General features: G+C 40.1%; 1 protein-coding gene across 1 annotated transcript in view; it reads right to left on the bottom strand.

Moving 5' to 3' along the window:
* Positions 1-3154: 3154 nt before the first annotated feature.
* Positions 3155-24743, bottom strand: part of CNR1 (cannabinoid receptor 1) — a 30020-nt gene continuing 8431 nt past the window's right edge. Inside the window, exon 2 of the mRNA XM_061427848.1 lies at positions 3155-8721. Coding sequence (XP_061283832.1) covers positions 7240-8658 — 1419 coding nt within the window. The 5' untranslated portion in view covers positions 8659-8721 and the 3' untranslated portion in view covers positions 3155-7239. The remainder of the gene's footprint in view (positions 8722-24743) is intronic.

The following is a 24743-nucleotide window of genomic DNA, read 5'->3' as shown; positions in this document are numbered from 1 at the left end:
CTATAGCTGCTTCCTCTGTCAGAATTGCATGCCTTTGACATTTGTCATGATTCTGATGTTAGCCAAAAAGATTTGCACGCTGGATAGGAAATGCTTGAAGATTTTCAAATGGATCAGACTTACCCCAAGAAGTTAAGAATTCTGTTATTATCATTATTAAAATAATAAAAAACTGAGTACTTCCCTGGTGTCCACTGGTTAGGACTCTGTGCTTTCACTGCAGGGGGTGCAGGTTTGATCCCTCATCAGGGAACAAGATCCCACATGCCACATGGTATGGCCAAATAAGGACATCTCTTAAAAAAATAAATAAAGTAAAAATACTAAAATAAATAAATGAGTAAACGACTGAAGTGCTGCATTTCCTTCTCCAAGTAATATAATTACTTAAGAGTTAAAAGAAAATTATTCCACTGCTTTACCAATATTTGAGTATCCATGTTCCAAGCAATGAATAGGTGCTGCCGTTAATTCTGGGCAGTCCTAGAATTTCATTTGGCTTTTAATATAAGATTGCATCTGCATATTTTAATTACTCATCCCTTTTGTCATTCCTTCCTGTCACTCTCTTTCCCGTTGGATATATCATAGGGAACTATATATCTTATAATCCTGTATATTCATTACTCAGCCTTACCCAGAAATTTGTGAAGTAGCTCATAAGTAGCCCAAGAGTATTTCTGAAAGGTTCAGAGACACACGTCTCTGTACATGCCATTCTGTACATATCATGGCTCCTAAGCTAATCAGAATGTACACTCCAAATTTCCCTTACCAGCATTCCAGGGACACAGAGTTGAAGAACAATGATAATGTTTACTGCTCACTTTCCATATTCCAAGAGTGAACAAAGAACTTCACATGTTATCACCTTCTATCAAGGAGTCACACTTACCACAGACTATTCTAGAGGGGATGGTGAAATTTTTCTATTTGGAAACATTTAGGGGCATATTGTGGAGTTTCTTGCATATCTCAATTGTTTTTCTGTTTCTACATCATTCTTAATTTATATTTCAGTACAGATGGCAATGCATATTACTGATGGGGGTCAGTTTTGAGTTTCAAGATGCTATATGAATATATTGAAATAAGTATTAGGTTGGTGCAAATGTAATTGTGGTTTTGGACCGTAAATTTTAAATCATTATAACAAGGCTCAAACACATCTTTATTAATCAAAATAGGAACCATTACAATCAACACATTTTTGCCAGTGAGAAATAAGTTTGTTTATTGCTGTGGTATAAAATCTATGCTTCGAGATTTGACAAACTTTTGGAAAGCATTTTCTGCCTCCTCCTGGTTGTGGCAGCACTTTGCCTGCAAAAAAGTTGTCGAGATGCTTGAAGAAGTGTAGTCAAATGTGAGAGGTCAGTAGGTGAGAAGTCAGGTGAAGAAGGCGGAAGAGGCAAAACTTCATAGCCCAACTTGTTCAACTTTTGAAGCACTGGTTGTGTGACATACAGTCGGGTGTTGTGAAGAAGAACTGGGGCCATTCTGTTGACCAATGCCAGCTGCAGACGTTGCAGTTTTCAGTGCATCTCATTGATTTGCTGAATATACTTCTCGGATATAATGATTTCACTGGGATTCAGAAAGCTATAGGGGATCAGCCTTACAGCAGACCACCAAAGAGTGATCACGACCTATTTTTGGTGCAAGTTTGGCTTTGGGAAGTGCTTTGGAGCTTCTTCTCAGTTCAGCCACTGAGCTGGTCATTGCCAGCTGTGGTACACAATCCACTTTTCGTCATACATCACAATCCTATTGAGAAATTGTTCATTGTTGTTGTGTGGAATAAGAGAAGATGACACTTCAAAAACTTTCTTTTGATTTGTGGTCAGCTCTTGAGACACTCACTTATCAAGCTTTTTTTGCCTTTCCGAGACACTCACTTATCAAGCTTTTTTTGCCTTTCCAACTTGCTTTAAACGTTTCGAATGACCATACAATGGCTGATGTTGAGTTCTTTGACAACTTCTCGTGTGGTTTTAAGTGGATCATCTTTGATGATTGCTCTTATTCAACTGTTGTCAAATTCTGATGGCCAGCCACTGCACTCCTTGTCTTCAAGGCTCTCATCTCCTTTGCAAAACTTCTTGAACCACCACTGGACTGTATGTTCCTTAGAAGTTCCTGGGCCAAATACATTGTTGATACTGCAAGTTGTCTCCACTGCTTTACGACCCATTTTGAACTCAAATAAGAAAATCACTCAAATTTGCTTTTTGTCTAATATCATTTCCATAGGCTAAAATAAGTATAAAATAAACAGCAAGTGATAAGTCATTAGCAAAAAAAGAATAAACCAAGAAATACACATTAAAATGCTGTGTAACATAACCACATTTATTAAGAATGTATTCCAATATCAAATGGCAAATTTCAACAATGTAAAAACCAGTTACTTTTGCACCAACCTAATATCTTATTCCCTTCAAACCCCAGTATAAAATTTAAGAATTAAGAACACATGTCATTTGCTCTTTGCTAGAAGCATTTAGCTCATGCAGTTAACTACAATGCTTACTAAGAGAAGAATTAAGAGTTTTAATTACAGTTATTTAAAAAATAAAGATGATCTATTTTCAAACATTTGTCAATTCATCATTTGAAAAATTTAAAAACTTCTTTCAAAATTGACTGCAAACATACTGTATTTCAGACAGTAATAATGTATAAACTTCACTGTAATGCTTTTTTACTTCATTATAAAATTTTCTATTTTCTCCTACTGTTCAAATAAAAATATGCTTTTATAAATAAGCTGAAAAGTAATTATCTTTTCACATCATTCAGGATATGTGATGCTATAAATTCTTTAGATTTATATATTTTACTAAATCTCTGAAGTTCAAATTTAATTTATACATTATGAGTAGTACATTTGCTCTAGCTTAGTGCAAAATCATTAAACTCTTTAATTAAATAATGATTTTTAAAAGGTATGGCAGGCTTTTCCCTTTATTATGTAAATGATGCTTTTTGCATTTTTTTCTATGTTAAAAATGAATATATTAATCTAATCTGTTCTCATTTCTCAAATAGAGTCTTCCTTGCTTTTGAGGAACAAATCAACCTTTCAGAACTTAAACCTCAAGTGTTTTGACATTAGACAGTGAAATAAGGCAGAATCCAAAGACACTGTGTGTTCTTTGTGATAATCTAGGATTTTTATTTGATTCCAGGTAACTTTGGACAATAGACATGATGGGATGTTTTCTCTTTGAATAAATAACAATTTAATTACACCACTGAAATAAAATATAGTGTGGGCTTAATACATTGTAAATATTACAGAAGTACTACTTCACTATAGTAATTTAATGACTGAAGCTACATTGAATAACAATCTTACTAGTACTTGTGTACAAAGTTTTATTACTAACAAAGATATTGCAGCAGTTGCAAGGATGTTACCAGCTCAACAAACATCTAACAATACAGTATTTCTCTAAGAGGAAAAGTAATCATGTTTGATTTACAGACAATAAAGAGCTATGTTTTCCACTTGAAACATTGGAAATAAGAATCCAGATCATCTGGTATCTTGATTCATATTATTACAAGAAAAGGTTTCCTTCCTTGGGGATGCCGATCATCCCCAGCAGGCCTAGTACATTAAATTGATGTGAAGATAGCTTTTAGGATGCCACAGCAGTGTAAAGAAACTCTCCTATCTGAAAATTACTGATTTGTAGGCCACTGCTTAAACATCTGACTTTTTGAAAACCTATTTACATACATTCAGCCCAAATCAGTAGATAAAATGTTTTGTCTATATTACAGTAGGCATTGTTAACGTTTCATCAGAAGGCCAGTGCAAGACAATTGTTAATAACCATTGCCCAGCATTTAGGAGATTTTTAAATATCATACAAATATACAGTTAGATTGTGAGAAATCTAATTTTGCGCATGATATTGGTGGTCTCTTTTACAGACATAAGATGGCAGAAATTAATCAACAAGACAGTAACTAGAATGCTACTCATCAAGGGTCTAATTCTCATCAGGAGGTTGGGCCTTTTCCTGCTGTGTGGGTTTAGGCAGCCACAATTCCATTACACTTAATACCACTTGGACTCAAAGTGATGGGGAATCTTGGGGATCATCTCAAGTGTAGGCATATGTCTGTAGCTTCTTCCAGATCTATGTTTCTTTTACACTTATTTCCTATGTAATGGAAAAGTAAGGGTTGTTAGAGACAGCCCTCTTTTTCTAAATGAAAATGTGGGTCTGGGATTGAAAGATTCATCATTACTCTGAAGAAACCAAGCAGGTTGGCAATTTGGCCCTTTCTGAAGACATATATGATGGTGAAATGCATGGTCAGGACCCATATGTCAGCCTTAGAGGAAAGAAGATAACTCTGAAGCTAGACCTTATAAAATGTACTGAAATCTAAATTATATTTAAATCAATGGATCTCATTAAGGGACTAATTAATGAATGGTACTAATGAATAATAATTCTAATGAGTATATTCATTGGGGAGAGCATTTGAGTCACTTGGGTTAGGAAATGATATTAAAAGTGTCAGAGTGAATCAAACTCATTTAAATGTTTTAAAATGAAGGTGGCATAACACATACAGGATGATATTTCACAGATATTTCTTAGAATATCAATAAGCACCAAGTTTAGTGCTGTCAGCCCCATTGTCCCTTAATTGATTATATATGATTAAGATCTTGTAAGCACAACACACTATAAAATCTACTTTGCATACACACAAATACAGTTTCAAAAATGAATCCCGAAATTTTTCTACCAATAACAAGAATTTCATCTTCACCAGGTCTTCAGAGCTGTGAAAAGAGCATTGACATTGCCTGGTGAGCTCATAGATATGTGGATTCATCTTCAGGGTAATTTGGGACTAAAGAGTGGCAAACTCTTCAATGGAAACTAGGAACCCTGGTGAGTTTTTTCATAAATAATCTTTTGTCCTTCTAAAGAGATCTTATTAATCCTCTAGCACCCTGAGCCCTCATCTGCATATGACAGAGAGGTAAAGTGAAGAAACCAGCAGGCAGATTCGAGCTGTACAGACAATTAAAAGCATCTCAGCTTGGTCCACAAGCCATATTCAGCCTTATACTGCAAGAAACGACATTGCCCCATCAGGCTGCTTGGGTACCACATAGCTAGCAATCACCAGATTAGCTAGCTCTCCACTTTACTTCAGGCTATGCAGGCCTATGCAGGCTACGCAAAAGCTACGTTTTATCCATTTAGGGAAAAGGTAGTCTGCAAGCAAAATTTGTCAGAGTCGAATGGCTTCTTCAGCACTATCAATGCTTACTGTGAAAGGGCCTAATTTGGAGCACCCATGGCACCACTGAGGATGAAGTGGAGGGTAAGAAGAAAGCAAGCCATGTTCATCATTATGCCTTAGCACCTCTAGCTAACCAGGAGCAGAGGACAGCCTCTTCCTTAGCCCGAACCTATACAGGCAAAGCTGCTGGGTTGTCACCAAGGGCATCTGCTTGAAGTACAGAAGCAACCACATGACGTCCAGGCCTCCATCCCAAGGGTGTCAGCTCCTCACTGCCCTTTTCTCTCCCAGTTGCTGTCTGATTGGCCTTCTTACCACATGAGCCAGATCTGGTAGTCTCACTCCAGTGAGCAAGGTATAGAGCTACTTAAACTGGGATCTTGCTGCCTACACATACAACTAAACTGTGTTACTACTGGCTTTTCTTCTTTCTTTTAGAACCACTTCCCTTATAATGACTTACATTTCCATGGACTTGATCGACATTAGGCAATCAGAAACCAAAACACTTCTATTTCCTGACATGAACACTATACAGACCGTGACTTGAGTGTTCATGGTCAATGATTCCTTGCTAAACACTGGTCTTATGAAATATCTAAAGGTCAGTTTAGTAACACTTGATCCAGTTTCAAAGGGGGAGGGTTCTGAAGGTTTATGGTCAGTGTTTTATCAACAAGATTTCCAGAAGAACTCAACTTTAGAAACTGAATTCATGTGCGAGAGTGCAGCAAGGGGAACAGCGTACACATGGTCACAGTTTTCTCACTTTAAGACATTACTAGAACAGTTACAGGATAGAATCACACACATACACACACATTTATATTCACACATACAGTAGAATTTTACTGATCCAGACAATACTTCTTTTCAATTAAGAAAAAATGAAGACTGTTGTTTGGCCACCCAGGCATGAAAGCTACCTAAACCTGGAATATAAGGATGCAGTACTCTTCAAGTAAACAGCGATTGCACAGTGCTAACAACTTACATTAAGATTGACACATGCTGTCTTAAGAGGTCCAGTAAGAGCTAAAGACTAAACAAAGTCAGTGATTTCAGCCAAAAGTCAATAAGTCGTCTCTCTTTTGTTCTGCCTGTAATCCATCACTCAGCAGAACAGTTAGAGTCCAGAAGATAATACGAGTCCTCGTATGAAATGCAGGACTAAGAAAATTTTAAGTGTCAATGAGTTCTGCTCAAGACTTTGGACAGTCTTAAAATTCTTCTTGTTGGATTAACAGAAAAATAAAACTTTATGGTTATTTCAATGTCAAGTTTTAATAGAGATTTTTGAAAAAATATTAAGGTTTCTAAAGTTAGATCATGGGCAATAATGCTTTAAAAAGTGGTCTCATTGGCATATATCCACTGCTTAGGTTCCATTGGTCTCATAGAAGCCCACCTTGCAGTTTCGCTGAACTAGACAAATATAAATAACACATAGTAAACACTAATACACATCTCACAGGACACACTGCATGTCACAAAATAGCTCTACTTTAGTCCTAAAACTGTTGTAAAAATGGAGATCTCTCAGATATCAGAAGTATCTCTGATATTTCTGGACAAGTACATTTCACATTATAATGAAAGTTGTGATTACGAAGGCATTACTCATTTAATGGCCTTTTTCTATGGGTACTTGGGCTTTCAACTGTGTAGCTGAAAGTGTCTCTCTTATTTCATTGAGACTCTGCAAGGACCTTCCAGTTCCTGAAGCCACAGGCTCTCTTCCCTGTAAACCTCCAGAGAACTGAGTTTGAGGACCTACACTATAGAGACGTTAGAGAACTGATAACTGATCATGGTGACAATCACCTTTTCACTGAGTGTGGTCAACTTAAAAAAATATAACCGATGAGAGGACAGACGCTTCTGGGTTTTGAGCTTTAAAAAAAAGAAAGAGAGAGAATTTTTTATTTTTTCTGTGCAGCCAGGGAAGTGTCTGGCTCACAGAGCCTCGGCAGACGTGTCCGTGGACACAGACATGGTCACCTTGGCGATCTTGACCGTGCTCTTGATGCAGCTCTCTGCCGCCCTGTGGACGCTGGCTGCGTTGTTGGCGTGTTTGTGCAGGCAGTCTGAGTCCCCCATGCTGTTATCAAGAGGCTGTGCGGTGCCTTCGCAGGAGGGGAACATGCTCCGGAAAGCATGTCTCAGGTCCTTGCTCCGCAGAGCATAGATGATGGGGTTCACTGTGGAATTCAGCAGGCAGAGCATGCTGCAGAATGCAAACACCGTCTTAATGAGCTTGTTCATCTTCCCAAAGACATCATATACCATGATAGCGAGCAGAGGGCCCCAGCAGATGATCAAGACCACCAGGATCAGGACCAGGGTCTTGGCCAGCCGAATGTCCATGCGGGCTTGGTCGGGCCGTGTCACCTGCACCTTGCCATCCTCGGACGTGTGGATGATGATGCTCTTCTGGGTACCACGCTGGATCATGCGGACAGCATGGCTGTGCGCCTTCCAGAGGATGTACATGTAGGCATACACGATGAACAGCAACAGCACGCTGGTGACCCCGATCCAGAACATCAGGTAGGTCTCGTCGATGAGAGGGAAAATGTCTGAGCACACGGATTGCAGTTTCTTGCAGTTCCAGCCTAGCAGGGGCAGCACGGCGATCACAATCGCGATGGTCCACATCAGGCAAAATGCCACCACGGCCTTAGGCCGTGTGACGATCCTCTTATAGGCCAGGGGCCTGTGAATCGATATGTACCTGTCGATGGCCGTGAGGAACAGGCTGCCCACCGAGGCTGTGAACGAGGCCGTGACCCCACCCAGTTTGAACAGAAACACATTGGGGCTGTCTTTGCGGTGGAACACGTGGAAGTCGACGAAGCTATAGACGAAGATGACGCTCCCCAGGAGATCGGCGACTGCCAGGCTGCCGATGAAGTGGTAAGAGGGCCGGCAGCGGAGGCTGCGGGAATGGAGGATGACGCACAGCACCAGCAGGTTCTCCAGGACCGTGAAGGTGCCCAACGTGAGGGACAGCACAGCGATGGCCAGCTGCTGGCTGGGGTTCAGGATCATGAAGCACTCCATGTCCATAAAGTTCTCCCCGCACTGAATGTTCTCATCATTCTCCTTGTAGGAGGACAGGGACTTGTTGTAAAATTCGGTGAGGTTCACCTGGTCTGCTGGGACCAGCTGAGGACTGTCCCCCGCAGTCATCTTTTCTTGGAAGGGACTTCCCCTGAAGGAAGTCAGAGGAAATTTCTGTGGGAAGTACCCTAATTTGGATGCCATGTCGCTTTTGATATCTTCGTACTGAATGTCATTGGCACCCACGTACAGGAGGTCTGTGGTGATGGTTCGGAAGGTGGTATCTGCCAGGCCGTCGAGGATGGACTTCATCCCCTCCGTCTTCAATCAGGCCACACACACAATGACTGAGAAAGAGCCCCTTAGCGGGGGACCCTGATGGGAGGGAAAACAGATAAGCTGAATGGTGAAAGAACCGGGAGAATTAAAACATACCAACCACAAAAATTCCCCCCAATGATGGTAAACATCCCAACAATGTACCCTCATGTTATTTTATTCCTATCTCTAAACATAGGTAAAATCCTTAGCCAATCATGGAACTGGGAGAATTAAAACACACCACCAACTGATGTTGGGGAAGATTGAGGGCAGGAGAAGGGGGTGACAGAGGATGAGATGGTTAGATGTCATCATTGACTCAACAGACATGAGTTTGAGCACACTCCGTGGGAGACAGTGAAGGACAGGGAAGCCTGGTGTGCTGCTGTCCATGGAATCACAGAGTCAGACATGACTGAGTGGCTGAACAACAACTAACAAAAAATCCCCGAAAATGACTGTAAACATCCCAACTGTGTGCTGCTGCTGCTGCTGCCAAGTCGCTTCAGTCGTGTCCGACTCTGTGTGACCCCACAGATGGCAGCCCACCAGGCTCTCCCGTCCCTGGGATTCTCCAGGCAGGAACACCGGAGTGGGTTGCCATTTCCTTCTCCAATGCATGAAAGTGAAAAGTGAAAGTGAAGTTGCTGTGTACCTTCATGTTATTTCATTCTTGTCTCAAACATAGGTAAAATCCTTTAACCAATCCAGTCAACAAAACAAGTCAATTCCTTAGTTGAAAAAGAAAAGCTGCCCAGAGAATTCCTTGGCGATCCAGTGGTTAGGGCCCCATGCTTTCACTGACAAGGGTGCCAGTTCGATCCCTGGTAGGGGAGCTAAGATTCCACAAGCTCACTGCTCCATGAAAAAAATTAAATAAAAATAAAGCCATGCACTTGATTAATGTACAGAAAAATATACAATAATAAAAATAAACACATAATTAAAATTTAAAAAAAAAAAACAAGAAAATCTATCCAAAGTTGATGAGGTAGAGCACACCCCCAACACATCCATATCTTTCATTTTGTAAGCTCTCCAGACTTGAGTCACTGTGTGAGTCCCGTGTGGCTCTCCAAGGCCTGGTTGTCAAGTGAAGGCAATGTACCTTGGGTGTGGCTATATTTCAGTTGTGTTAGGGACTGTCTGCCACCTGGCCTCTACTCTCTCTCACACACACAGTGTCCTAATGTTGGTGTAGGAGAGTAACCACAAGTCACATAAGCTCTGCTCTTGAAGACTTGACTGCCATGTCACATAGGTAAGACCAAGCATATAAGAAAACCAAAGAACAAGAGTGTAGTCAAGGATTGAGTTGGATGGCCTATGTGTTGAGTAGAAAGGCAGAGGAAGACATTGCTGCGAACTATAGGAAGCATGCAGCCATCATAGGAAGATCCAGGTTCTAGCTCTGACTCCACTGGGCAAGTTTCCTGACCCAGAGAAGACATTTGAACTGCGCCTGAGGTGCACTTCTACAATGTCTACACCAGCCAAGAAAATTGTTATGAAGGGCAAACTTGCACTGAGGCTCATGAAACTGCTTCCAGAGAGTGACCGCCACCAGTGGTGGGTGATACCAGCGTACGCTGGAGGATGGGAGACAGGCTTGATTGTCCAAAGCTTTCTAAGTGGATAACGCTGGAAATAGGATGGCTGAGAGGAAGAGTCGATTTTCAGGGCTCTTCAGTTCTCAGCTGGGCAATTTGGTTCTGTTTCAAAATAAATGGTCAGAGAATTGGTTTTGCTATTTATAAATGTTTGTTTAAAATGTGGCTTTTAAGCTCTTTAGCTTATAAAAATTATTTGAAATACTGAGGGCAGTCCACAATATATAGTAAGTGCACACAAATACTGTCTGATTTTGCTTATATGAGGTACCTAGAATAGTCAAATTCATAGTCAGAAAGTACATTGGTAGATGCCAGGGAGTGGGGGATCAGTGGGTGGGAAGCGGGCATGGGGAGCTGGTTTTAAATGGTGACAGAATTTCAGTTTAGGAAGGTGAAAAATTTGGGAGATGAACGATGGTGAGACTTACACAACAATGTGAATGTACTTAGTGCCACTGAACTGCACAGTTGAGTATGGTTAAAGGAGTATGTTTTATATTATGTGACTTTCACCACAATAAAAAAAATATTAAAAAGAAAATACTGAGGGCAGTCCAAGATGGCAGTGTAGAAAGATCTTCAACGCTCCTCCTACCACAGGGCCACCGAATCTACAGCTACAAATGGAACAATTCCCTCTGAAAAAGAGTTGAAAACCAGCTGAATGGCGCTTCACAACAAACCGTAAAAGGGCCACATCAAGACAGGTGAGAGAGTTAAATAATGATGTCATACTCCTGAAACAAACATAATGTTCAGTGCTAATGACTTCAACATAAAGAAGAACTATTTGTAGCCCATTTGGTAAAGAATCTGCCTGCAATGCAGGAGACCTGGGTTCAATTCCTGGGTCAGGAAGATCCCCTGGAGAAGGAAATGGCAACCCACTCTAGCATTCTTGCCTGGAGAATTCCATGGACAGAAGAGCCTGGCAGGATACAGTCCATGGAGTCATAAGAGTCAGACACGACTTAGTGACTGAAATCAACAACCAACATTAGAAATACAAAGTGATATCTATCCTCATTTCAAAAATCATGAAAGTCAATATTTTACTTACTAATTGTCTTTTTTGTGTGTGTTCCCAAATATATAATGCAGTTTTGAGGAGGGGAAAGATAGTCATTAACTTGGATCCAATTAAAATGCTGAAGAAAATCCAAAAGGGGGGAGGGGGGTGGAAATATGTGTGTGTGTGTATATATATATATACATATATGTTATTCACTTTGCTATACAGTAGAAACTAACACATCATTGTAAAACAACTATATGCCAATAAAATTTTAAATGTTTAAAAATAAATTATAAAAATTGTTCCCCTATTGAAAAAAATTCTATATCTGAACTAATAACTCATTAACTCATTCATCCAACAAATCATGGAGCACCCACCACATGCCAGGGCCTATATGAGGCACTAGGAACAGAACAATAGCCAGGGAGAGCCCCTGACTACATGAAGTTCAGTGTAGTAGAGGAGACAGGCAGCTGACCCTGCAAGTATGAGAAAGCATGGTAACAGCTACAGTCAAGGACATACACGATGCTGTGGGAGCAGCAGTCTAGGGGTTGAAGGCGGCTTCCTCCAAAACAGGATGTCTACACCAAGAGTAAGTAGAATTCATGTGGGTGTAGACAGGACACAGAGGCAGAGAAAATCATTTTAATGACTACCTTAAGTGTCCTGAAGTGCTTTTCATTGTTTAGTAACTGGAAACAGGCACAAAATGTGGCCCAAGTCCCCACCTTCTGCCACCTCCATGTCCAAGCCACCATCACAGCTCACCGGAACCTGAGCACCATCTTCACGGCTGGTTTTCCTTCCTTTCTCTGGACCAATCCCCTTTTGACCACTTCCCAAATAGCTGCTGTGTGGATCTTCATAAAATAGGTAGTTGATTATGCTACTCCCGTTTCAACCTCTTTGCCCTAAAGACCAAGTTCAAATTCATTCACAAGGTTTCCCTTTCAGGTTCATGCTCTCCAGACCATCCAACACAGCTCTTCTCTCTGCCTTCTGTGTAGGCCCAGCTGAGTGCCTTTCAGATCTGATTCTCACTCCCTGTGCCCAGAGTTCTCCACCTTCTGTTCTCCCTGAGCAAGAAAGATCTCCACCATCATCCCAACTGCCCACAGGACAAAGTCTAGTAAAAGGCTTCTTTCCCAAGGTCATCTAACCCTTGCCTGTCTCTTCAACGCTCCTCTCGTCACTTCTGGACTTGCCGCTTGCACCAGATAATTCGGCTCCATGAACACAGCAAGTCCACTGCTTTTCAACTTGGTGCATTAGTTTCCCCCGCTTTTCATACTCCTCTCAGCAAACATCCTTTCCCTTCCTCCATCTGGCCAAGTCCTTTCCTGCAATTTGATGTCACCACCTCCTATAGCTCCCATGATCAGAGGAAGTACCCTCTCTGGGGCTCCTAGAATATTCAAATAGAGTTCTGTCACAGCATTTACTTAATAGTCTAACATTTCTCTGTGTTTGCATATGTTTTGCCCCTCCTACCCAATTGACAGTAAGCTCACTGAGGGAAGGAATTTTATCTTATGTTTACCCACAGCATATAGTGTAATGCCTACCATATAGAAGGGGACTCTATATATGTTGGTTGATTGAATATACGTATTTCAAAAAAGGAAAAGGTGAGGGACAGATTCTCCCGATCACAATGGAATAAAGCATGTAGCTTGAATCAAGGTATCTTGCCTAAATCGCTACCCAATCTATATGCGCTAGAAAAATGCTCTATTTAGATGAGGTTGTTGATATTTTAGGGCTTCCCAGATAGCGCTAGTGATAAAGAACTTGCCTGCCAATGCAGGAGACATAAGAGACTCAAGATTCAATCCCTGGGTTGGGAAGATCCCCTGGAGGAGGGCACAGCAACCCATTTCAGTATTCTTGCTTGGAGAATCCCATGGACAGAGGAGCCTAAGGGGCTACAGTTCGTAGGGTTACAAAGAGCTGGACAAGACTGAGGCGGCTTCGCTTGACTTTGATATTTTAAATGAAAGCTGCCTTGTGTAATGATTGTGTTAGTTGCTCCGTTGTGTCTGACTCTTTGAGACCCCATGAATTGTAGCCCACCAAGCTTCTCTGTCCATGGGATTTTTCAGGCAAGAATACTGAAGTGGGTTGCCACTTCCTTCTCCAGGGGATCTTCCTGATCCAGGGATCTAACCCGGGTCTCTTGCATTGCAAGCAGATTCTTTACCCTCTGAGCCACGAAAGAAGGCCCATGTAATGATTACCTAGCCTAAATATACATGGGGAGCTTTGGCTAAATAGTGGTTAGCAAGGATATCAGCAATGTTTTATCAGACAGTGAGCAAAGTAAGTATGACAGGTAGGTCAGGAGGGCTCCTCCACCCCTTCCTGGTCCTGTAGCCCTTTTGCATGATCCCAGTGTGACCTGTACTGACAGTATGGAGACACCACTGGACCAATGGCCCTAAATCCTCCACAGTTAAATTCTGGCATTACTCAGAAACTTACAGCTAGCTCCTTTTCTGAGCTGGCTCTGTACTCCTTCCCGAACTGGCATAGGGCAAGGCACATGGGGGCTGGGAATGGCTTGACCAGAGGCAGGAGCACGAATGCACGGACCACACAGGGACACCCAGTGTGCACTGAGAGTCTGGTAAAGCCCAATCAGGTGTCCCAGGGAGGCAGGCTAGCTGCAGAGGCTATAATGGATGCAGAAATAAAAGACTGAAGTCCAACAGCCACCATGGTTGCCCACCGCTTCTTGATTCCCCTCTTCAAGTCTCTCCTGAGTTCCCATCTTAGCCTGGCTCCACCTGCTCACTCTCAAGTGTCCTCAGGTTTCCTGTTCAGCCATCTGTCTGTCATGTCCTTTCTCAAAGCCTCAGTTCTTCCAGAAAATGCCCTACGTGCGCCCACCATTGGGCCACAACTTTTGAGTCAACTTTGCTCTTTGTGCAAATTTACATTTGCTGAACAACTCCACTCACATATGAAAGTGTTCATGTAACAGGAGGGATAGAGAAGAGCGCTATAATCTGCGAGAGCCGTTAATAGCCCTGGCACATCCTCAAATCTCACTTTTGCTTCTCAACTCCCACCCATACTTAAAACACACAGCACACTGGCCTAGGAGATGGCTCTCTGCTCCTTGAATCACCCTGCACACCTTCCTCCTTTCCTCCTACCCCTCCCTCTGTCTGAAATACTCATTTCCAAGGTCTCTGTTAGCTTATCTTTCTGAGACCTCCTTGACCTGCCCTTCCCTCCAGGCAGAAGCAGTTCTCCCAATTTCCCCCTCTATTACAGACTTTATTACACCATTCTCTCACGAGTTTACATATTTATTTCCATAACTAGAATGTGCTTTCCAAACATAGGACTGGTGTCTTTTTTTTTATATGACTCACCAGCCTGACAACATGATAGCAGGTGAAGGAGGGGGATGGGGGAAGCTGGGCTCCCTTAGAAATCCTCCCACAAAACTAATATGGTGGCAGTTGAATTTTACTGAAGCATGAAAGCCATGATTTAAAAATATATATTTGCCTTTCCTTCAAATTAGAAGAGAGAAAGGTAATAAATTCAATGGACACTTGGCCTGAATACCAAAGCTTGAGCCCAGCATTTCTAAGCAGCTACTTGGGGCCAGTCCAAGACCTCCATCCGATAAGTCATCTTCTCTCAAGTAACTAATTCTCCCTTCACATTGCCTAATTAAAAACTAATTTCTTTGAAATTCTCATTATTTTTATGTGCACATTCTACTCATATAATTCAAAATGTACAAAGGGATATACAGCAAAAGAATCAGTCTAACCTCTCCCTTTCCAGTGTTCCAATCAACCAGTTTTCTTCTTTAGAGACAAGACATTTCTTGGTGCTCTTTCCAGAGATATTCCAAGAATAGTTAAGCAAATGCATATACATTTATTCCCTCTTTATTTTCCTTTTAACCAACACTAATATATACAGTGTTTTGCATGTTGATTTTAAAAGTGTACGTGAAGACAGTGCCACAGCAGTACACAAAACCTCCCTCCTCACTTAGCAGCTGCCTTGAGTACCTGTTAGATACTAGCGATACTAGATACTAGATACTAGCCTCCTAGCGAGGCAGATTTAGGTTATTTATCATCTCCCGCTGTCACAAATAATGCAGCCGTGTCATGTTTCACATTTCTTACCGTACTGTGAATCTTTCCAGACGCCCAAGTTCACATCCTAGACTTATCCTGGATTCCTCCTCCTTGGCCTCTATAAACAGGTAGACTACGACTTTTCCCTTTTTAGGCACATATGGAGAGGTTATTATGTGTGGGTGGTCCTCAGAGTTTCTGATGAAAAGTAGATGCCATCATCGTCCCCATTTTGTAGATGGAAGGTACAGAGAGGGTAAGTAACTTGCCATTCACACAGCTAGTGGGTGGCAGGGCCCGAATGAAATCAGATGTTCTGGTTCTAGAGCAATCCTGTCCCATAAAAATGGAATGCAAGCCACATCGGCAATTTTTAACTTTCCAGTATTAAGGATACTGTGTGGATCACCACAAACTGGAGAATTCTTAAAGAGATGGGAATGCCAGACCACCTGACCTGCCTCTTGAGAAATCTGTATGCAGGTCAGGAAGCAACAGTTAGAACTGGACAAGACTGGTTCCAAATAGGAAAAGGAGTACTTCAAGGCTGTATATTGTCATCCTGATTATTTAACTTATATGCAGAATACATCATGAGAAACACTGGACTGGATGAAGCACAAGCTGGAATCAAGATAGCCAGGAGAAATATTAATAACCTCAGATGCAGATGGCACCACCTTTATGGCAGAAAGCGAAGAAGAACTAAAGAGTCTCTTGATGCAAGTGAAAGAGGAGAGTGGAAAAGTTGGCATAAAGCTCAACATTCAGAAAACTAAGATCATGGCATCTGGTCCCATCACTTCATGGCAAATAGATGGGGAAACAGTGGAAACAGTGTCAGACTTTATTTTTTGGGCTCCAAAATCACTGCAGATGGTGACTGCAGCCATGAAATTAAAAGACGCTTGCTCCTTGGAAGAAAAGTTACGACCAATCTAGACAGCATATTGAAAAGCAGAGACATTACTTTGCCAACAAAGGTCCATCTAGTCAAGGCTATGGTTTTTCCAGTGGTCATGTATGGATTGTAGAGTTGGACTGTGAAGAAAACTGAGTGCCAAAGAATTGGTGCTTTTGAACTGTGGTGTTGGAGAAGACTCTTGAGAGTCCCTTGAACTGCAAGGAGATCCAACCAGTCCATCCTAAAGGAAATCAGTCCTGAATATTCATTGGAAGGACTGATGTTGAAACTGAAACTCTAATACTTTGGCCACCTGATGTGAAGAACTGACTCATTAGAAAAGATCCTGATGCTGGGGAAGATTGAAGGTGAGAAGAGAAGGGGACGACAGAGGATGAGATGGTTGGATGGCATCACCGACTCAATGGACATGAGTTGAGTAAGCTCTGGGAGTCGGTGATGGATAGGGAGGCCTGGCGTGCTGCAGTCCATGAGGTTACAAAGAGTCAGACAAGACTGAGTAACTGACTGAACTGAACTGATCAAGGGTAAAAATAAAAAGGTAAAATGTGAAATTAATCTTAATGGTATATTTTATTTAACCCAATGCATTCAAAATATTTTCCTTTCAACATGTGGAACTCACATTAAATAAGAAGCTTCGGACTTCTCTGGTGGTTCAGACAGTAAAGAATCTGCCTGCAATGCAGGAGACGCGGGTTCCATCTCTGGGTCTGGAAGATCCTCTGGAGAAGGAAATGGCAGCCCACTCCAGTATTCTTGCCTGAAGAATTCCGTGGACAGAGAATCCTGGTGGGCTACAGTCCATGGGTCACAAAGAGTTGGACACAACTGAGTGACTAACACACGTGGAACTAACCATACTTCAAGTGCTTAATAGCTACATGTGGCTAGTGGCTGTCATATTGGATATCACAGGTCTGGAGTTGCTTTTAATTGTTATGGTAGGTCATCTCCCTAACCTACCAACTGCCTGCTTTCCCCTACTGATTCCAACGAATCAAAGCACTAGTAATTAAGAGAACATTGAATTAGGAGTTAGTAAACCAAGATATTACTAACTCCTAATTCAAGCAATGGCACACCACTCCAGTACTCTTGCCTGGAAAATCCCATGGACAGAGGAGCTTGGTGGGCTGCAGTCCACGGGGTCTCTAAGAGTCAGACACGACTGAGCAACTTCACTCTCACTTTTCACTTTCATGCATTGGAGAAGGAAATGGCAACCCACTCCAGTGTTCTTGCCTGGAGAATCCCAGGGACGGGGGAGCCTGGTGGGCTGCCGTCTATGGGGTCGCACAGAGTCGGACACGACTGAAGCGACTTTGCAGCAGCAGCAGCAGCAAACCAAGATTAGTATCAGAGCTATATTTGGTTAAGTAGATAATCTTTCTAAGGCTCATTATTTGATCTGTAAAGTGGGAAGTGGAAGAGGAAAGTGGAGGAAGATGCCTCAATCACAGAATTGTTCTAAAAATTAAATGAAAGAAAACGTGCATGTAAAGTATTTAACATAGTGCCTGGCACAAAATTTAAGCCTGTAATAAATATTAATTATTGTTATCATTACTTAGTATAATGACTCTTTGCCATATATTATTAATTATACTTCCAGATAATTCATTGGCTTAATTAGCTCATAGGCTGCTTATTCAATTTTTAGTTTTCTCTCAGCACTTAAAGCAAATAAAAGATACACACATGGGTGAGAGCGGCAGAAGCTTTACTGAATGTCTAAGATACTCCAGGCATTTGAGACTCCGCATATATTCTATCAATAAATTGTCATAACAACTCTATCAGGTGCTTATTTATAATCCTATTTTGCATATAAGGAAATGGAGGCCCTTATGTTTTAAATAAACTGTCCAGGTGTGAAGAATCGTAGCTGAACCTATGTTTCTCAGACTCCAGAGTTTCTGCCTTTGGACTTCATACTCTTTTCTAAGGATGAACAATAACTGGGATAAAGGCATTTTGCATTTTATAGTATATTCAAGTCTTCCAGCCTCTTACAAGCACCAATTAAGGCATTTTGCCAGCAGTAATTAAGACTACCTCCTACTAAATCACTCTTTCCTATCCCAGCCCATCTAGGTAAATCTGCCTACTGGCATGTCCTCAAGGATGAAAATGTTAGCATTTGGAAGAGCTATAATGATTTCTCAGTAAAGACAAAGAATCATGGACCTTATTTCAATAATGCAAAACATGCATGCCTATGATTTACTCTATATTAAGATCATCACATATGTGATCACAATTTCCCATTTTAATGTGACCAAGTACTTTCATGAAAACAAACTAGCTTGTTAAAATCAGAGGCAGGGCATGGCATGGTTATGAAATATAGAGTAATTTCTGTCCAATGTAAGCCAACTTTATAATTAAAGAATGCAGTTAAAAATATACATGGATTTTGTGCAGTTCAAGAATCTTAGTAATGTCAAAATACCACTGTGCTCAGGCTATTTTAACAGTTAATGGCACTGTGGCAATAAGACTGTTCTCTGCATTTTTGCTAATTCTTTCCTTTATTTCTACATTTGGATTATTACAGCAATTTCCACCTGATTATTTTTTTTTGCAATGAGAGTGTTCTTTGAGAGTTCATTAGTAATATAGCTTAGGCTTTGTGGGGGATGCAGCTACCATTAATTTTGCTTTTGTTCGCTACTGGGAAAATCATAATTGCAAATTTTCAGCAAGATGCGTAGATGCACCTATTAAATAAGCAGTTGGTTTTTTATTACTATTATACTAAAAGAATGACTGAATGACATTTAAGGTGATTTTCTTAGAATTTTGCTTTTTTAAAAAATAAGCAACATACTCTAATTTAGGCTGTCATGCCTTATGCATACATGTGCAGTTGCTCAGTCGTGTCCAACTCATTGTGACCCTATGGACTGCAGCCCACCAGGTCCCCTGTCCGTGGGATTCTCCAGGCAAGAATACTGGAGTGGGTTGCCATTTCCTCCTCCAGGGGATTTTCTGGATCCAGGTATCGAACTTGTGTCTCCAGCATCTCCTGCATTGGCAGTGGATTCTTTACCGCTGAGCCATCTGGAAAGTCCTTTATAATAACAATAATAAAAATACTTTAATACATTGAATCTTATTATTTTTTAAAAATTTCAGTTTTTTAGAATAATATCACCTGTTCTTTTTTTCCATCTCTATGCACACCCACTTCTCTATCCACCATCTCCAAACTTATATATCAACCAGCAGCCTATAGTATCATCAAGAAATTTTCATGGGTTTAGCAGCATGGAATTTTTTTTAAAGTCTATTCAGAGTCCATATTTTTGCTTCTATAACCATTAAGGTATAAAATATCCATGTTCTGCTTAGGATGAGCATGGTGTAAGTCTTCAAAACAAGACTTAAAATAGTCTTTTCTGTATCAATATAATTTAATAACAGAGTTTTTTAATCTTCATTGCCCCACTGAGGACCTTCTTTGTTTTAGAATGATACTTAAGTCATTTAGATATTTGTCACTGTTGATTCTGGAGTCAAAATCCTTGTAGCATCTTGCGGGGTGGGTAGGAAGGCACTATACAGTATTAGATTCCTGCATGATGTCATATCCAGGAAGGCAGAAAATCCTCTAAAAGCATCAGAAACACTGCTGCTCCCACTGTAGTTACAGACTGTATCACCCCACCAGGCTCCTTTTCTAGATTCTAAGTTTGTAAATGCTTTAAGGAAACAATGCCAAGTTCATCGTGTCTAGATTGATAGGCATTCAGGATATTAAATATAGGAGCTCTAGGCCAATTCTTCATCTGCTTGGCTAACCTCATAAAAGATCATTGTGAATGGTTCAAGAGAAGGAAGGTGCCAGTGGATATATTTGTTATGTTCCATTCATTTCTGGGAACAAGTCTGGTTTGTCTTAATTTGATCAAGAAAAATAACTTGCTCATGTATTTCTCTAAAGTTAGTAGGGAAAATTTTAACTGCATTATGTCTAAGGCACGTCCTTCATATACACGGCAGATCTCATTTGCCAACATTACAACTAGATGAATGATGTTTCTGTTACAGTCGAATGGGCAACTGAGTCTTTTCTCACTCTTGCCCAACCAGTTGAGCTTTGGAATTATTAAAGTAGTTTTGTTACTTATTGCATCATCTTCCACAGCAAAGTCAAAGACTGACTTAATTATCCTGATGATTCAGGCAAAAATACCAAATTCTTCTTCCTTGTGTTAATGTTCTCTTTCTCATATATTAATATAAAAGATAATTCCATTATGCTGGTAATGCTCGGTTGGTTCTGATAGCTTTAGCTTTTCTTGTACTTTGTAATATACAGCAGAAGTTATTAAATGCACCCTTTTCTCTGGTCTATTCTTACTAACAATATGAGTGTTAGATTTTTCATAAAAATATCAACTAATATGAACTAAATAGCATTAGGATATTTATAAGGCTATATTTCAGTTCAAATTTAACCTTTACATATGCCTACTTATTTAACTTTTGAAGTCTTATTAAAACATAAAGAATTTTAGGGCTCAAGAAATGATGCCTTTAAACAACATCAAATTAAGCACTCACTATTAGGTGACAACGCTAGAAGGAAAGCCTACACAAAAGCAAATTAATGATACAAATGAACGGATTCCTTAGATTTGCTGACTTTTATAACCAATTCCATTCATCATTTAATTTTTCTCTGATATTGTGATGTTTCCTCCTACCAAGTGCCTTTGCATTTGTGGAGGGAGAGGTGCCTGGTGGTGGGGGAGATATCTTTTCTATATAAGCTGTAAAGAGGATAATTGAAGCAGTCATCTCTTAAAATAGAATCTGCAGCTTTTTTATTTCATAGAAGCCATGGTCCATATACAAAATACTCCATAAGAGTGTCTTCATCTGGCTTATGAGATTTGATCAATAAAGGCCAAAAGCAATATGCAGAACCCAGCAGGCAGGTTATCTTTACAGGTCATTGTCAAGGATAGCAATAACTTAAAATGTGCAACATGTTATCCAATGGAGCAACACACCTTTCCATTTATTCATTCATCTTTCAATAACAGAAAAAGTATCTTGTCTTTGAATCCATGGACTAAAGAAGTCCAACTAAAAATCAAGTCTTGTTTTCCCAGGCTCAAATCTCAAAGTGATTAGGTGACTAGGGTAATTAAATGCACAACAGTGAAAATTCCAATTCCCAAATATTTTTCAATCAGAAACATTATGTGCCAGGCATCATGCTAAGGCTATGTACTATTTTTGTTTAATATCCACATAAATTAGGTGTTATTACAATTCCCATTCTACATATTAGAAAACTGAGGCTTAGAGAAGTGAAATGCTTTTGCCCAGGGTTTCCTACTAGAAAGGGTGGAGTTGGAACTTCAACCCAGGACTGCCTAAGTCAACACCTCTGCTCTCAACTTTGAGGTCCAGAAACCATTTAATAAGACATTCCTCTTTCCATTTCTAAGGAAAAGGAAAGAACTAACTTTGAGAAAGGAGGTAATAAATACAGTACTTAATAATTTTACAAAATGAACAACTAACATCAGAAAGAAAGATCTGCTGACAGTAAAAAAGTTGCCCACAGCACTTGCAAATCATCTTTATCCCATGGGTTTTAGGGACAAAGTATAACAATTAACTATATAAATCTCAGCCCTGGATTAGCACCTTATTTGCAGTGGCTGTTGGCAAGTAATAAATAAAATCTAACTTGTCTTTGCCATTATTAAAAAAAAAAAAACTTATACAGACCTTTTTTTTTTTCAGTAGTCAATTATAAGGACTGTGGACAGTAATGACAGTTTCCACAACACCTGCAAGGAATGGAGAGGGCACTTTCTTCATGTCTGAACGAGACATGATGGTTGTTAGTTGACAAAGGCTTGAAACATCCATTGCCCATACAGAGATATTCAGACTCAGTGGAAATCACTCCACTTTCCACTGGGAGCAGAGTGGTTTTCTTAGGCCCAGAGAGAGACTGCCTTTCTGTGGTCAAGTTCTTAAGATCTCGCCTGGAATCCAGGCAGAAGAAATCCTCAGAAGGTCTCCAAACAGGGACAGCATGCGACTGACTCCTGGCACTCAAAGGCACAGGCACAGAGCTGTGTTATATGCAAGGTGGCAGATGGATATAAAGTTATAGGCCCTTTACATGCTTTGTGTAAAGTTTTATTGGGCATGTGCTCTGTGCTAAACAGTGTGTGTGTGCACGTGCTGAGTCACTTTAGTCGTGTCCAACTCTTTGCAACCCTATGAATTGAAGCCCGCCAGCCGTGCCTGTCCATGGGATTCTCCAGGCAAGAATACTGGAGGGGGTTGCCATGCCCTCCTCAGGGGATCTTCCCAACCCAGGGACTGAACCTGTATCTCTTAAAGTCTCCTGCCTTGGCCGGCGGGTTCTTTACCACTAGTGCCACCTAGGAATCCTACTGAACACTGCAGAAATTATATATCCATGTATCACACCTAGATAATGGATGTGGGTCAAGGAAACAAGGGAAACAATTTTCCCTTCCAACAAACCCTTCAAATAAGGTCCATTCATCTGCTCTTCCCCTCCCACAGAAGACAGTAGTGAGTAGGATATGAATACACGTAACAGGCAGATGGTACTTCATCATCAAACAGTACTGACTGGGGTAAATCCCCTTCCTACATGTGCTCTGAAGTTTTCTTCCTGAAGAGATGATAGGCAATGCTGAATCATTCTATAGCAGTCTTTCTTGTGTCTAAACCCTTCAGATCATGAACACCTTGAGAGCAGAGTAAGGACTTGGAGTATATGGTCTTGAATATCCTCTGCCTGGCCCTGTGCCCGGCATTTAGTAAACAAGCATTTAGAATGCTTGTTTACTAAATCAATGTTGGCAATACAGCAGGACTATCCTAGCAGAATGACTTTTAACTGTGGCTAGTTTTCTTTGGCATAAAGTCCGTTGATCATTAGGGAAGTAAACCTGAGCCTTGGTCTTATACAAACATCCATCTGAAAAGAACTGCCCAGATGTAAAAGTTACATGGAAGACATCAACAACTATTTATCCCAGGATCTTTGATCTCAGTTTCAAACAGAAGTTATATTGATGGCGAGCAGAAGTTCTGGACAAAGGTCAGGTATTTACTTTTTATTCTGATCCTTGTTCAGCCTGGTGTATTATGAACCTCAATGTTTTACCACATAAAAACGATGTATAAGGAGATTTTTTTGAGATGCGCAACTGTGAATGAATTCTAATTATACACTGTTGATAGACCTTTAAAGACAATATATAAAACTATGATTATAATGGACTTTTTCCTTTCCTCAAATGCATACTATTATGCACTGATTTTTCCCAAGTGGTTTCTCCATGTGTAAGTGTGTTTTCAAAACAACTTGTCAAGAGAAGTTATGTGAAAATTCAGCCACTAGATGGAGTGGCTTTTAAAAGCCCTCAGGAATCAATTTGTTACTCTGTTCAGTGGATATAGTTCTTGCTTTGGTTGAGCAACTTCTGCTACAACATTTTATGCGTTTTACAACTGAATTAATTTAAACATATATAAGAAAACATGTTAGAGATGGTTAAAATGGGTTATTACTATTGCCTACAAAAACAAAATTTCTAATTATTTTTCTGAGGCAAAAGGGCATTGAGAAAATTTAATATACTGATAAAAATTAATTGTAAGTATTTGGAATTCTGCCTCAAGAAAGTAATTAAGAATGAGTAAAGGAAAGTAGTTATACTGAAAACAAATGACATGTTTATGCCAAGAGATGCTAAAAGTAAGAAGGGAATATCTTGGGAGCCCAAAATCAATTCTAATAACAAACTCAACTCATTTCTATTTTATGAAACATTTGGCTTTCCAATTTTCAATTATGAAATCACCAACACAGGTCATAACTCTGTGATGAAAAAGAATGGAAAATTATTTTCTATTCTTACAGAAGCTAAAATGGAATATTTCACAAGAGAAGTTAGTATCTGTTCAAATACTCATACAAATCAAGGATACAGTAGCTTTCTAAATAAAGCAATTTCCTTCCTATCATTTTCTTGCTGGAATAATTTTAAACATTTTTATTAAGTTCAGGGTTCCATTTAAACGTGATTTTAAAAACTAGGTACTTACAGATCACCTACTTTAGTTGAAAATCACCTACTTTAATAACAAAAATTTCAGTGTGTATGAGCAATACTTGATATAAGCAGAAAAAAATATGCTTTCAAGATGCAAATTATAATGTACAAACAGAACTAGAAGAACTTGGTTTCAATAACGATATAAAAATATGTTTTGGAAATGTAACAAATTGTATGAAAGGTCAGAATTTTCATGCCATTGAAACCATGAAGTAGTTCTATTATACTTATTTAAGAACTTGATTTTGATTAAGGTTTGTGTGATACAGCTAT

Source organism: Bos javanicus, chromosome 9, assembly GCF_032452875.1.
Source record: "Bos javanicus breed banteng chromosome 9, ARS-OSU_banteng_1.0, whole genome shotgun sequence".
Taxonomy (NCBI): Eukaryota; Metazoa; Chordata; class Mammalia; order Artiodactyla; family Bovidae; genus Bos; species Bos javanicus.
This window is presented reverse-complemented; position numbering and strand designations above follow the sequence as displayed.